The sequence below is a fragment of the Pristiophorus japonicus genome, unplaced genomic scaffold (assembly GCF_044704955.1).
Source record: "Pristiophorus japonicus isolate sPriJap1 unplaced genomic scaffold, sPriJap1.hap1 HAP1_SCAFFOLD_2531, whole genome shotgun sequence".
Lineage (NCBI taxonomy): Eukaryota > Metazoa > Chordata > Chondrichthyes > Pristiophoridae > Pristiophorus > Pristiophorus japonicus.
The window spans coordinates 14,497-27,842 of NW_027252265.1; the positions used below are offsets into that span (position 1 = coordinate 14,497).

General features: G+C 57.7%; 1 protein-coding gene across 1 annotated transcript; it reads left to right on the top strand.

Moving 5' to 3' along the window:
• Window positions 1–263: 263 nt before the first annotated feature.
• On the top strand, window positions 264–11,545 carry LOC139247071 (thioredoxin-related transmembrane protein 2-like). Its single transcript, XM_070871485.1, has 5 exons — window positions 264–533; window positions 3,888–3,948; window positions 6,060–6,173; window positions 9,361–9,437; window positions 11,435–11,545. The coding sequence occupies exons 1-5, from the start codon at window positions 345–347 to the stop codon at window positions 11,543–11,545; spliced, it is 552 nt and encodes a 183-aa protein (XP_070727586.1). The 5' UTR covers window positions 264–344.
• Window positions 11,546–13,346: the final 1,801 nt, after the last annotated feature.

Sequence of the window (13,346 nt, forward strand, 5' to 3'; positions counted from 1 at the left end):
ACTTGACCGAATGTTTATTTGTCTCCTTTAAAAGAGTTGTAGACCATGAGCTCCTGAAGCTGGTGGAGAATAAGCATGGCCAGAAAAACATGAAAGGACAAATTTGAGTGATTCCCTGAACAATGAGCCCCAGCACCATCCTGCACTGACCTTGTCCCACTTGTCCTCCGCCGATTGACAGGCGGACCGACCAATGGGAGGCCGGGGAGGGCGGACCGGAAGCGGAGCGGCGGACCAATGGGAGGCGGCGGAGGGCGGGGCCCCCCCGCCCCGGCGGTCGCCATGGTGACGCGGCCCACAGGCCCGGGGGGCGAGCGACAGGCGTTACCTCCACCGTCACCGCCATGGCCGTGCTGACGGCGCTGGCCGCTTTCCTCTACCACCTGCCGCGCCTGTGCCGATGGCTGCTGCGGCCTTACTACGCGGCGTCGGCCGCCCTGAGCGTGGCCTTCCTGGCCGCCCGCAAGGTGCCGCCGCTCTGCCAGGGCCTGCCCAGCGAGCGGGAGGACGGCAACCCCTGTGACTTCGACTGGGTGGGTGAGGCGGGAGAGCGGGTATCGTGGCTACAGGGGGTGTAGAGGGGGTATGGAGAGTGTAAAGGGGGTAGAGAGGGTATTGGGGTGTATATCGGGGGTGTAAAGGGGTATTGGGGGTGTAAAAGGGGTATTGGGGGTGTAAAGGGGATATTGGGGTATATCGGGGGTGTGAGGAGGGGTGTAAAGGGGGTATTGGGGTATATCGGGGGTGTAAAGGGGGTATTGGGGTATATCGGGGGTGTAAAGGGGGTATTTCGGGGGTGTAAAAGGAGGTATTGGGGCATATCAGGGGTGTGGAGGGGGTATTGGGGCATATCGGGGGTGTGGAGGGGGTATTGGGGTATATCGGGGGTGTAAAGGGGGTATATCGGGGGTGTAAAAGGAGGTATTGGGGCATATCAGGGGTGTGGAGGGGGTATTGGGGCATATCGGGGGTGTGGAGGGGGTATTGGGGCATATCGGGGGTGTGGAGGGGGTATTGGGGTATATCGGGGCTGTAAAGGGGGTATTGGGGTAAATCGGGGCTGTAAAGGGGATATTGGGGTATATCGGGGCTGTAAAGGGGGTATTGGGGTATATCGGGGCTGTAAAGGGGGTATTGTGGTATATCAGCGGTGTGAGGAGGGGTGTAAAGGGGGTATTGGGGTAAATCGAGGCTGTAAAGGGGGTATTGGGGTATATTGGGGGTGTAAAGGGGGATTGGGGTATATCTGGGGTGTGGAGGGGGTATTGGGGTGTATCGGGGGTGTGGAGAGGGTATTGGAGTATACCGGGGGTGTGGAAGGGTTATTGGGGTATACCGGGGGTGTGGAGGGGGTATAGCGGGGGTGTGAAGGGGGTTAGAGGGGTATTGGGGTATATCGGGAGTGTGGAGGAGAAGCAAAGGGGGTATTGGGGTATATTGGGAGTGCAGAGGGGGTATCTGGGGCACGGAGGGGATGTAAAGGAGGCGCGGAGGGTGTATCTGGAGTGGATATAAAGGGGGTGTGGAGGGAGTAAAGGGGGTATATTGGGGGTGTGGAGGGAGTAGTCATCGGGGGTTGATGGTAGCTGGGGATATTGGGGTTGTAAAGGGGCCATCTGTGTATATTGGGGGTATCTGTGTATATTGGGGGTATAAAGGTGGTGAGTGTGTATCCTAACGAAGGATATACTTGCCTTCGAGGGAGTGCAATGAAGGTTCACTAGATTGAGTCCTGTGATGAGAGGGTTATCCTATGAGGAGAGATTTGAGTAGGTTGGGCCGATATTCTCTGGAGGTTAGAAGAATGAGAGGTGATCTCATTGAAACATAAACGTTTCTGAGGGGGATTGACAGGGTGGATGCTGAACGGTTGTTTCCCCCCACCGCCCTCTCCCTGGCTAGAGAGTGTAGAACTCGGGGTCATAGTTTCAACATAAGTCTTTAGGACAGAGATGAGGAGGAATTGTTTCACCGAGGGTTGTGGATTTTTAGAATTCTCCACCCCAGAGGGCTGTGATGGCTCAGACGTTGAGCATATTCAAGGCTGAGATCGATAGATTTTTGGATTCTGGGTGAATCAAGGGATATGAGGATCAGGAAAGTGGAGTTGAGGTAGAAGATCAGCCATGATTTTATTGAATGGCGGAGCAGGCTCGAAGGGCCGAGTGCCGTCTCCTGCTCCGAGTTCTTGTGTTTCTTGTGTTCTGAAGGAGGTGAATTGGGGAGAGGGGTATAAAGAGGGCCAGGGGCTCCCTGGGCAATGTTCCCGCTTATTATTTTTCGGTGCACGGGCCCTTTAACTGGCTGTGCGGTCCTTTAAGTTCCTGAGAATGCGCGGTTTTTCCCAGACTAAAGCCAGTGAACGGTGATTGTGGGATTCCAAGTCGGCCGGGAGCTTAATTGGAACATTGTCCCTGGGTATACAGGGCACAGGGGTGTTAGTGCTGGGGAAATTTTAAGTATTTTATTGGATAGGCTGAGTTTGGTTTCTTTGGAATAGAGGATGCTGAGGGGGAGACCTGATTGAGGTGTATAAAATTGCGAGGGGCCTGGATAGAGTGGATAGAAAGGACCTGTTTCCCCTGAGCAGAAGGGTCAACAACCAGGGGCATAGATTTAAAGTAATTGGGGGGGAGGTTTAGAGGGGTAATTTCTTCACCCAGTGGGTGGTGGGGGTCTGGAACTCACTGCCTGAAAGGGTGGTAGAGGCAGAAACCCTCACCACATTTAAAAAGTACCTGGATGTGCACTTGAAGTGCCGTAACCTACAGGGCTACGGACCAAGAGCTGGAAAGTGGGATTAGGCTGGGTAGCTCTTGGTTGGCCGGCGCGGACACGATGGGCTGAAATGGCCTCCTCCCGTGCTGTAGATTTCTATGATTCTATTTGGGAGTGTGGAGGGCATGAGGCCTTACAATGTGGAGTAAAGGGATCGCCTGGGCACGCGGGCGGACATCTTGGGGATGTGAGGGAGGAGCTGGGGAGAGTGGGTGCAGGGTGAGGCCTCGGTGTAGGGGAGTGGTCCTGGGCGAGGAGAGTGTGCGTGCCAGTGTTGATGATGGTGTGGATCACCGATGACGCTATTGGCCTGAAAATCCCGGCCTCCCCGGGTCCGCACGGAGTTTCTACGGACCCGGGAAGGCATGCGCGCTGAAAACCAGCTTTTCCGATCTGTCAAGTTTCTGGCTTGACAGCTCCTCCGCATATTGAGAGCGAGGGCTTCACGCATATCTTGCCCTGCAAATGTACTCAAAACTCTTGCGCCTGATAAAAGCAGGCGCGTAGTCTACTTTTACAGGCGTAAGAGTTTTAAAACGCGCAAAAACATTGTTAAATAACTTTTAAAAACACGTTGTTGTTAAAAATCCTGCCTACTGAGGTAAGTTTATTTGAAACCGTAATTTAAAAAGCTTTTTTTAAAAAAAAAAAATTAAATTAATAAATGTTGTGCATTTTTTCTATCTTAATTGGTTATTAGTGTTTGGGGAGGGCGGGTGGTTCTCATTCATAATAATGGGAGCTCCAAATCATGGAGTTGCCATTATTTTGAATGAGAATATACTGCACCTGATTGGCTGCCCAGAGCCATGTGACTCCAGCTCCAGGCCTGCGCACGTCCTGACATGCACACGCTGCGACGCGCAGTCAGGCGAGGCCTCAGGACCGGGATCTCGCCTGGCCGCAGCAGCTTCAGGTAGGTGGGCATCATTTTTCTAAAATCTATTCGAGCGCCCGCGGGAAGGAGAAACCAGGATTTCTGGGCCAATATCTTGACGTTGAGCATCATGCTTTCCCTCCTTCGGTTTAGTGGTTAAGTCTTTCGTGCCCTGCTGTTTTATTTTCAATCAGCAGCTGACCCACTTGTCCTTTCTTCAAATATCACACAGAGGGAGGTGGAAATCCTGATGTTCCTCAGTGCCATCGTGATGATGAAGAACAGGAGAGCCAGTGAGTATTGGCCCTTGGGGAGGCTGTGGGTGAGGGTTTAAAGAAAGACTTGCATTTCTATAGTGCCGTTCACGGCCTGGGGGGAATTCCACAGTGCTTTACAGTCAGCCAAGTAGTTTTGAAGTTTCATAGGCACTCCCTCGAAACAAGGATGACTTGCTTCCACTCCAAAAAAGGATAAGTTCGCAGGTGTTCCAATGAAGGACCCGATGTTCCAGGTCCTGAACTCCAATTGAAGGGTGGAAGATGCCTGTGTGTGTGGATTTTTTTAACGTGTGGTGACTGTTGCACACCAGCCACCACACGGGCTTAACAGAGTTCCGCCTTTGTCCAGTGGCAAGGATTAACCAAGACCACTGGCGATCTGCTCTGCTGCACAGACCTAGCGCGCACACACCGTAGTGTGGGCTGGGCCCGTGCTGCCCCTGGGCCCAGAACTCTCACCTCTCCTGGGCCCCGATCACATCCCTCCACAGTCTCTCGCCGCTCCTTCGCCCCGACCTCGCCGCTCCTGCTGTACCTGCCCACGCTCCAATCACCGATCTGGACCTTGATGACGTCGCTCTTTGCTCCCTGAAGCAGTATGCGCCCACGCTGCTCCCAGGGCCTTCGCTCGCCGCTCCTTGTAAGGCCCCGACCTACCGCTGGTGTTCTCCCGCAGGTCGGGGCTTCCACGCTGCTCCTGGGCCGCTGCTCGCCGCTCCTTTTATGGCTGAGGGAGCGCTGCATGGTCAAAGGGCAGTACTGAGGGAGAGCCGCACTGTGGGAGGGGCAGTACTGAGGGAGAGCCGCACTGTGGGAGGGGCAGTACTGAGGGAATGCTGCACTGTGGGAGGGGCAGTACTGAGGGAGAGCCGCACTGTGGGAGGGGCAATACTGAGGGAGTGCCGCACTGTGGGAGGGGCAGTACTGAGGGAGAGCCGCACTGTGGGAGAGGCAGTACTGAGGGAGAGCCGCACTGTGGGAGGGGCAGTACTGAGGGAATGCTGCACTGTGGGAGGGGCAGTACTGAGGGAATGCTGCACTGTGGGAGGGGCAGTACTGAGGGAGTGCTGCACTGTGGGAGGGGCAGTACTGAGGGAGTGCCGCACTGTCGGAGGGGCAGTACTGAGGGAGTGCCGCACTGTCGGAGGGGCAGTACTGAGGGAGTGCTGCACTGTGGGAGGGGCAGTACTGAGGGAGTGCTGCACTGTGGGAGGGGCAGTACTGAGGGAGTGCCGCACTGTCGGAGGGGCAGTACTGAGGGAGTGCTGCACTGTGGGAGGGGCAGTACTGAGGGAGTGCTGCACTGTGGGAGGGGCAGTACTGAGGGAGTGCCGCACTGTCGGAGGGGCAGTACTGAGGGAGTGCTGCACTGTGGGAGGGGCAGTACTGAGGGAGTGCTGCATCATTCACTGTTAGAATGTAGGTAACGCAGCAGCCAATTTGCACACAGCAGGCTGCCACAAACAGCAATAAAGTAATGACCAGATAATCTGTTTCAATGATGGTGATTGAGGGGTAAAACTTCCTGTACTTTTCTTCCACCGGAGAGGACAAACAGAGACTCTGTTTCACGTCTCATCTGAAAGACAGCACCCCCCCTCAATGCAGCGCTCCCTCAGTACTGCCCCTCCGACAGTGCGGCGCTCCCTCAGTACTGCCCCTCCGACAGTGCGGCGCTCCCTCAGTACTGCCCCTCCGACAGTGCGGCACTCCCTCAGTACTGACCCTCCGACAGTGCAGCACTCCCTCAGTACTGCCCCTCCCACAGTGCAGCACTCCCTCAGTACTGCTCCTCCGACAGTGCAGCACTCCCTCAGTACTGCCCCTCCGACAGTGCAGCGCTCCCTCAGTACTGCCCCTCCCACAGTGCAGCACTCCCTCAGTACTGCCCCTCCGACAGTGCGGCACTCCCTCAGTACTGCCCCTCCGACAGTGCAGCACTCCCTCAGTACTGCCCCTCCGACAGTGCAGCACTCCCTCAGTACTGCCCCTCTGACAGTGCAGCACTCCCTCAGTCTCTTGTAGGAAAATGTTTTTGTTGTGTGTCTCTCTGGACCAGGTATGCAACGGAGCTGACTGTTGCTAACATTTTTCTCTGTCTCCCTCCCTTTTTTTGAATGTCTCAGTCACGGTGGAGCAGCACGTGGGAAACATCTTTATGTTCAGCAAGGTGGCCAACCTCATCCTGTTCTTCCGCCTGGACATCCGCATGGGTCTCCTGTACCTCACCCTGTGCGTAGGTTGGTAACACGCCGCTCCATGTCTGCGCTCCTATCCACAGCCAGTGTGGTCACGGGTGGCTGGGTTAGCTTGGGGCTGTGGAGAGGAGGGGAAGGTGCTTACCACGTTTCACCGGGGGTTGTTGAGAAGAGGAGAGGTGGCCTTTTACCTGGTGCCTGTTTTAACGCCACAGCTTCGAGTGGGATGGGGTGGCGGGTCACATGTTTGGACTGGGACGGAGGAAGTGGGTGGGACTGGTGTCTCCCATGTGGTGTAACGAGAAAGGGGAAACCAGCCAGGGTTCCTGCTTCTGATCACTGCCCAGTGACCCCTGGGTTAGAGAGAGGGGGAAATCAGCCAGGGTTCCTGCTCCTGATCACTACCCAGTGACCCCTGGGTTAGAGAGAGGGGGAAATCAGCCAGGGTTCCTGCTTCTGATCACTGCCCAGTGACCCCTGGGTTAGAGAGAGGGGAAATCAGCCAGGGTTCCTGCTCCTGATCACTACCCAGTGACCCCTGGGTTAGAGAGAGGGGAAACCAGCCAGGGTTCCTGCTCCTGATCACTGCCCAATGACCCCTGGGTTAGAGAGAGGGGGAAATCAGCCAGGGTTCCTGCTCCTGATCACTGCCCAATGACCCCTGGGTTAGAGAGAGGGGGAAATCAGCCAGGGTTCCTGCTCCTGATCACTGCCCAGTGACCCCTGGGTTAGAGAGAGGGGAAATCAGCCAGGGTTCCTGATCACTACCCAATGACCCCTGGGTTAGAGAGAGGGGAAATCAGCCAGGGTTCCTGCTCCTGATCACTGCCCAATGACCCCTGGGTTGGAGAGAGGGGAAATTAGCCAGGGTTCCTGCTCCTGATCACTGCCCAGTGACCCCTGGGTTAGAGAGAGAGAGAGAGAGAGAGAGGGGGAAATCAGTCAGGGCTCCTGGTCCTGATCACTGCCCAGTGACTCCTGGGTTAGAGAGGGGAAATCAGCCAGCGTTCCTGCTCCTGATCACTGTCCAGTGACCCCTGGGTTAGAGAGAGAGAGGGGGGGAAATCAGTCAGGGCTCCTGCTCCTGATCACTGCCCAGTGACTCCTGGGTTAGAGAGGGGAAATCAGTCAGGGTTCCTGCTCCTGATCACTGCCCAGTGACCCCTGGATTAGAGAGAGAGAGAGAGAGAGAGAGAGAGAAGGGGGGGAAATCAGCCAGGGTTCCTGATCACTACCCAATGACCCCTGGGTTAGAGAGAGGGGAAATCAGTCAGGGCTCCTGCTCCTGATCACTGCCCAGTGACTCCTGGGTTAGAGAGGGGAAATTAGCCAGGGTTCCTGCTCCTGATCACTGCCCAGTGACCCCTGGGTTAGAGAGAGAGAGAGAGAGAGAGAGAGAGAGAGGGGGAAATCAGTCAGGGCTCCTGGTCCTGATCACTGCCCAGTGACTCCTGGGTTAGAGAGGGGAAATCAGTCAGGGTTCCTGCTCCTGATCACTGCCCAGTGACCCCTGGATTAGAGAGAGAGAGAGAGAGAGAGAGGGGGGGGGGAATCAGTCAGGGTTCCTGATCACTGCCCAATGACCCCTGGGTTAGAGAGAGGGGAAATCAGCCAGGGTTCCTGCTCCTGATCACTGCCCAGTGACCCCTGGATTAGAGAGAGAGAGAGAGAGAGAGGGGGGGGGGGGAAATCAGTCAGGGTTCCTGATCACTGCCCAATGACCCCTGGGTTAGAGAGAGGGGAAATCAGCCAGGGTTCCTGCTCCTGATCACTGTCCAGTAACCCATGGGTTAGAGAGAGAGGGGAAATCAGTCAGGGCTCCTGGTCTTGATCACTGCCCAGTGACTCCTGGGTTAGAGAGAGGGGGAAATCAGCCAGGGTTCCTGCTCCTGATCACTGCCCAGTGACTCCTGGGTTAGAGAGGGGAAATCAGCCAGCGTTCCTGCTCCTGATCACTGTCCAGTAACCCCTGGGTTAGAGAGAGAGAGAGGGGGGGAAATCAGTCAGGGTTCCTGCTCCTGATCACTGCCCAGTGACCCCTGGATTAGAGAGAGAGAGAGAGAGAGAGAGAGAGAGAGAGGGGGGGAAATCAGTCAGGGTTCCTGCTCCTGATCACTGCCCAGTGACTCCTGGGTTAGAGAGGGGAAATCAGTCAGGGTTCCTGCTCCTGATCACTGCCCAGTGACCCCTGGATTAGAGAGAGAGAGAGAGAGAGGGGGGGGCGGAAATCAGTCAGGGTTCCTGATCACTGCCCAATGACCCCTGGGTTAGAGAGAGGGGAAATCAGCCAGGGTTCCTGCTCCTGATCACTGCCCAGTGACCCCTGGATTAGAGAGAGAGAGAGAGAGAGAGAGAGAGAGAGAGAGAGAGAGAGAGGGGGGGGGAAATCAGTCAGGGTTCCTGATCACTGCCCAATGACCCCTGGGTTAGAGAGAGGGGAAATCAGCCAGGGTTCCTGCTCCTGATCACTGTCCAGTAACCCATGGGTTAGAGAGAGAGGGGAAATCAGTCAGGGCTCCTGGTCCTGATCACTGCCCAGTGACTCCTGGGTTAGAGAGAGGGGGAAATCAGCCAGGGTTGCTGCTCCTGATCACTGCCCAGTGACTCCTGGGTTAGAGAGGGGAAATCAGCCAGCGTTCCTGCTCCTGATCACTGTCCAGTGACCCCTGGGTTAGAGAGAGAGAGGGGGGGAAATCAGTCAGGGTTCCTGCTCCTGATCACTGCCCAGTGACCCCTGGATTAGAGAGAGAGAGAAAGAAAGAGAGAGAGAGAGAGAGAGGGGGGGAAATCAGTCAGGGTTCCTGCTCCTGATCACTGCCCAGTGACCCCTGGGTTAGAAAGAGAGGAGAAATCAGCCAGGGTTCTTGCTCCTGATCACTGTCCAGTGATCCCTGGGTTAGAGAGAGTGGGAAATCAGTCAGGGCTCCTGCTCCTGATCACTGGGAAATAATCCTAGCTGGAAAGGGCCGTATAACAGTGGGTGTGATGCCCCCAGGTTGGAATATTCTGCTGGCTCTTGCTTCGTAGATTCCGACACAAGCCTCTTGGGTAAAGGCGCCCATGGAAGTCCCGGCCCCCCCCCCCCCCCCCCAACCTCCCCTCACCAAGTGGGATCCAACGCCTTTAGGAGAGGATCCAGGGGAGGGTTGGTAGAATAGCTCGTACGTGGCACATTGCCATCTCCGTGTAGTACTACCTCTCTCTCGGTTTCTCTCTGTTGTCTCTGCAGCCTTCCTCATGACCTGCAAGCCTCCTCTCTACATGGGGCCCGAATACATCACGTACTTCAGCGATAAAACCATCGACGTAAGTCAGCCACACGCTCTCGCCTGCCATCTCCCGGGAACATCGCCTGCCTCCATCACTCCCTGCTGCTGGAACGCCTTCGTCCTGTGTGCACTTTGTCGCCTCCAAACTCGATGCTTCTAGCGCTCCGGGCCTGCTTTCCCACCTTCCTGCCCTCTAAACTTGAGCTCATTCAAAACTCCTCCTAACTTGTGATCGCTGACATACATTGGCTCCCGGTCCGGCAACGCTTCGATTTATATCTTTTTTAAAAAGAGGAGGGGTTTAAGAATTCAATTCCAGAACTTCGGGCCCCGGGCAGCTGAAGGCCCGGCCGCCAATGGTGGAGCGATGGAAATCGGGGGATGCGCAAGAGGCAATATTTGGAGGAGTGCAGAGATCTCGGGAGAGTTGTAGGGGCTGGAGGGGGTTACAGAGATAGGGAGGGTTGTAGGGACTATAGGAGGTTACAGAGATAGGGTGGGGTGTAGGACAGGAGGAGGTTACAGCGATATGGAGGGTTGTCGCGGCTGGAGGAGGTTAGAGATAGGGAGGGCTGTAGGGCTGGAGGAGGTTACAGAGATAGGGAGGGGTGTAGGGGCTGGAGGAGGTTACAGAGATAGGGAGGGTTGTAGGAGCTGGAGGAGGTTACAGAGATACGGAGGGTTGTAGGGGCTGGAGGAGGTTACAGAGATAGGAAGGGGTGTAGGGGCTGGAGGAGGTTACAGAGATAGGGAGGGGTGTAGGGGCTGGAGGAGGTTACAGAGATAGGAAGGGGTGTAGGGGCTGGAGGAGGTTACAGAGATAGGGAGGGTTGTAGGGGCTGGAGGAGGTTACAGAGATAGGGAGGGGTGTAGGGGCTGGAGGAGGATACGGAGGGTTGTAGGGACTATAGGAGAATACAGAGTTAGGGAGGGGCGAGGCGGTGGGGGGGGATTTGAAAACCAGGATGGATTTATTTTTTTTAATTGAGGCATTACTGGACTGGTAGGCATTGTGGTTCAGCGAGCACAGTGGGTAATGGGACTTCGCGTGCGTTAGGATACAGGGGCAGCAGGACTTCTGAACTCTGTCACTATCACTGTCCAGTTACATGGGTTGGAATTTGTGAGTGCGGGAAGGGATCGTGGGTTGAGCACATGATCTGAAATGACGGTGATGCCTGCATTAGTTGAAGACTACTGACGCTTTGTCTGGCACGTAACACACACAAGAAAGGTTGAAAGAGTGTATGAGAGAAAAGAGGCATTAAACGTTTTTTTATGCAGTCATTCACGGTAAAATTAGCATCCCTTGAGAAGGTGGTGGTGAGCCGCCACCTTGAACCGCTGCAGTCCGTGTGGTGAAGGTGCTCCCACAGGGCTGTTGGGGGGGGAGGGAGGGGGTTCCAGGATTTTGACCCATCGACGGTGAAGGAACGGAGTTATATTTCCAAGGCGGGATGGTGTGTGACTTGGAGGGCAACGTGGAGGTGGTGGTGTTCCCATGCGCTTGCTGCCCTTGTCCTTCTTGGCGGTAAAGGTCGCGGGTTTGGGAGGTGCTGCCGAAGAAGCCTTGGCAAGTTGCTGCAGTGCATCTTGTAGTTGGTACACACTGCAGCCAGGGGGCGCCGGTGGTGGAGGGAGTGAGTGTTGAAGGTGGTGGATGGGGTGTCAATCAAGCTCTTTTGAGCAGGCACCAAAAATACTTGCATTTCATCAGCGCAGTTCACGACCTTCGGACGTCCCAAAGTGCCTCACAGCCAATGAAGTACTTCAGAAGAGTAGTCAGCGTTGTAATGTAGGAAACCGGGAAAACAGTTTGCGCACAGTTAGCTGCCACAAACAGCACTGTGATAATGACCAGATAATCCCTCCTGATGTCTGTGCGCACGCGAGTGTGAGCATGCCTACCTGTGAGGGGTCTGCAGCTCCAGGAGAGCGGGGTGTGGCGGAGGGCAACGTCTCTCCAGCGGTTGTTGAAGAGACGACTCCTGCCCCGATGTGCTGCTCCTAATGTTGCGTCTGCTTCGCTGGCAGGAGGAGCTCCAGAAGGACAAGCGGGTGATCTGGCTGGTGGAATTCTTCGCCAACTGGTCGTCGGAGTGCCAGTCATTTGCTTCTGTCTACGCGGACCTCTCCCTGAAGTGAGTGGGCGCCAGGCCAGCTGGTGGGGTGGGGGGTGGGAGGGGATGGGGTCTGGGGGTGGGGGGGATAGGGTGGAGTGGGGGGGTCATCGAGGTTGGGTGGGGAGGCGTTTGCCGAGGGGTCGGACAGTGAGGGGGCCAGTCGCCGGGGGTGTGGGGGGCACTGGGGTCAGTCGCCGAGGGGGGGGGCAGTGGGGTCAGTCGCCGAGGGGGGGGCAGTGAGGTCAGTTGCCGGGGGGACGGACGGAGGGGGGTCAGTGGGGTCAGTCGCTGAGGGGGGGGGAAGCAGTGGGGTCAGTCGCTGAGGAGTGGGGGAGCAGTGGGGTCAGTCGCTGAGAGGTGGGGGGGCAGTGGGGTCAGTCGCTGAGAGGTGGGGGGGCAGTGGGGTCAGTCGCTGAGAGGGGGGGGGGCAGTGGGGTCAGTCGCTGAGAGGTGGGGGGGCAGTGGGGTCAGTCGCTGAGAGGGGGGGGGCAGTGGGGTCAGTCGCTGAGAGGGGGAGGGAAGTGGGGTCAGTCGCTGAGAGGGGGGGGGAAGCAGTGAGGTCAGTCGCTGAGAGGGGGGGCAGTGGGGTCAGTCGCCGTGGGGGGGGGGGGGAAGTGTGGTCAGTTGCCGAGGGGAGGGGCAGTGGGGTCAGTCGCAGAGAGTGGGGAGGGCAGTGGGGTCAGTCGCTGAGAGGGGGGGGGGGGGCAGCAGGGTCAGTCGCTGAGGGGGGGGGCAATGGGGTCAGTCGCTGAGTGAGGGGGGGCAGTGGGGTCAGTCGCTGAGAGAGGGGGCGGGCAGTGGGGTCAGTCGCCGAGGGGGGAGGTGGCCGAAAGGGGAGGGGGCAGTGAGGTCAGTTGCGAGTGGGGTCAGTTGCCGAGGGGGAGGGGCAGTGGGTTCAGTCGCTGGGGGGGGGGGCAGTGGGGTCAGTCGCCGAGGGGGAGTAGGGGGGGGGAAGTGTGGTCAGTCGCTGAGAGGGGGGGGCAGTGGGGTCAGTCGCTGAGGGGGGGGGCAGTGGAGTCAGTCGCTGAGAGGGGGGGAGCAGTGGTGTCAGTCGCTGAGGGGGGGGCAGTGGGGTCAGTCGCTGAGAGGGGGGGAGCAGTGGGGTCAGTCGCTGAGGGGGGAGAGGGAGGTGGCAGCGGGGTCAGTCGCTGAGAGGGGAAGTGGGCAGTGGGGTCAGTCGCTGAGAGGGGGGGGCAGTGGGGTCAGTCGCTGAGGGGGGAAGTGGGCAGTGGGGTCAGTCGCTGAGAGGGGGGGGCAGTGGGGTCAGTCGCTGAGAGGGCGGGGGGCAGTGGGGTCAGTCACAGAGGGGGGGGCAGTGGGGTCAGTCGCTGAGAGAGGGGGGGGCAGTGGGGTCAGTCGCTGAGAGGGGGGCAGTGGGGTCAGTCGCTGAGGGGGGGGGCAGTGGGGTCAGTCGCTGAGAGGGGGGGGCAGTGGGGTCAGTCGCTGAGAGGGGGGGGCAGTGGGGTCAGTCGCTGAGGGGGGAGAGGGAGGTGGCAGCGGGGTCAGTCGCTGAGAGGGGAAGTGGGCAGTGGGGTCAGTCGCTGAGAGGGGGGGGGAGCGGTGGGGTCAGTCGCTGAGAGGTGGGGTCAGTCGCTGAGGGGGGAGCAGTGGGGTCAGACGCTGAGAGGGGGGGGAGCAGTGGGGTCAGTCGCTGAGGGGGGGGGCAGTGGGGTCAGTCGCTGAGGGGGGAGCAGTGGGGTCAGTCGCTGAGAGGGGGGGGCAGTGGGGTCAGTCGCTGAGAGGGGGGGAGCAGTGGGGTCAGTCGCTGAGAGGGGGGGGAGCAGTGGGGTCAGTCGCTGAGAGGGGGGGGGGCAGTGGGGTCA

Coding starts and splice junctions, on each gene's coding strand:
- LOC139247071 (XM_070871485.1), top strand. CDS start 345: ATGGCCGTGCTGACGGCGCTGGCCGCTTTCCTCTACCACCTGCCGCGC. Junction 6,174..9,360: donor GTACCTCACCCTGTGCGTAG/GTTGGTAACACG, acceptor TTGTCTCTGCAG/CCTTCCTCATGACCTGCAAG. Junction 9,438..11,434: donor TCAGCGATAAAACCATCGAC/GTAAGTCAGCCA, acceptor CTTCGCTGGCAG/GAGGAGCTCCAGAAGGACAA.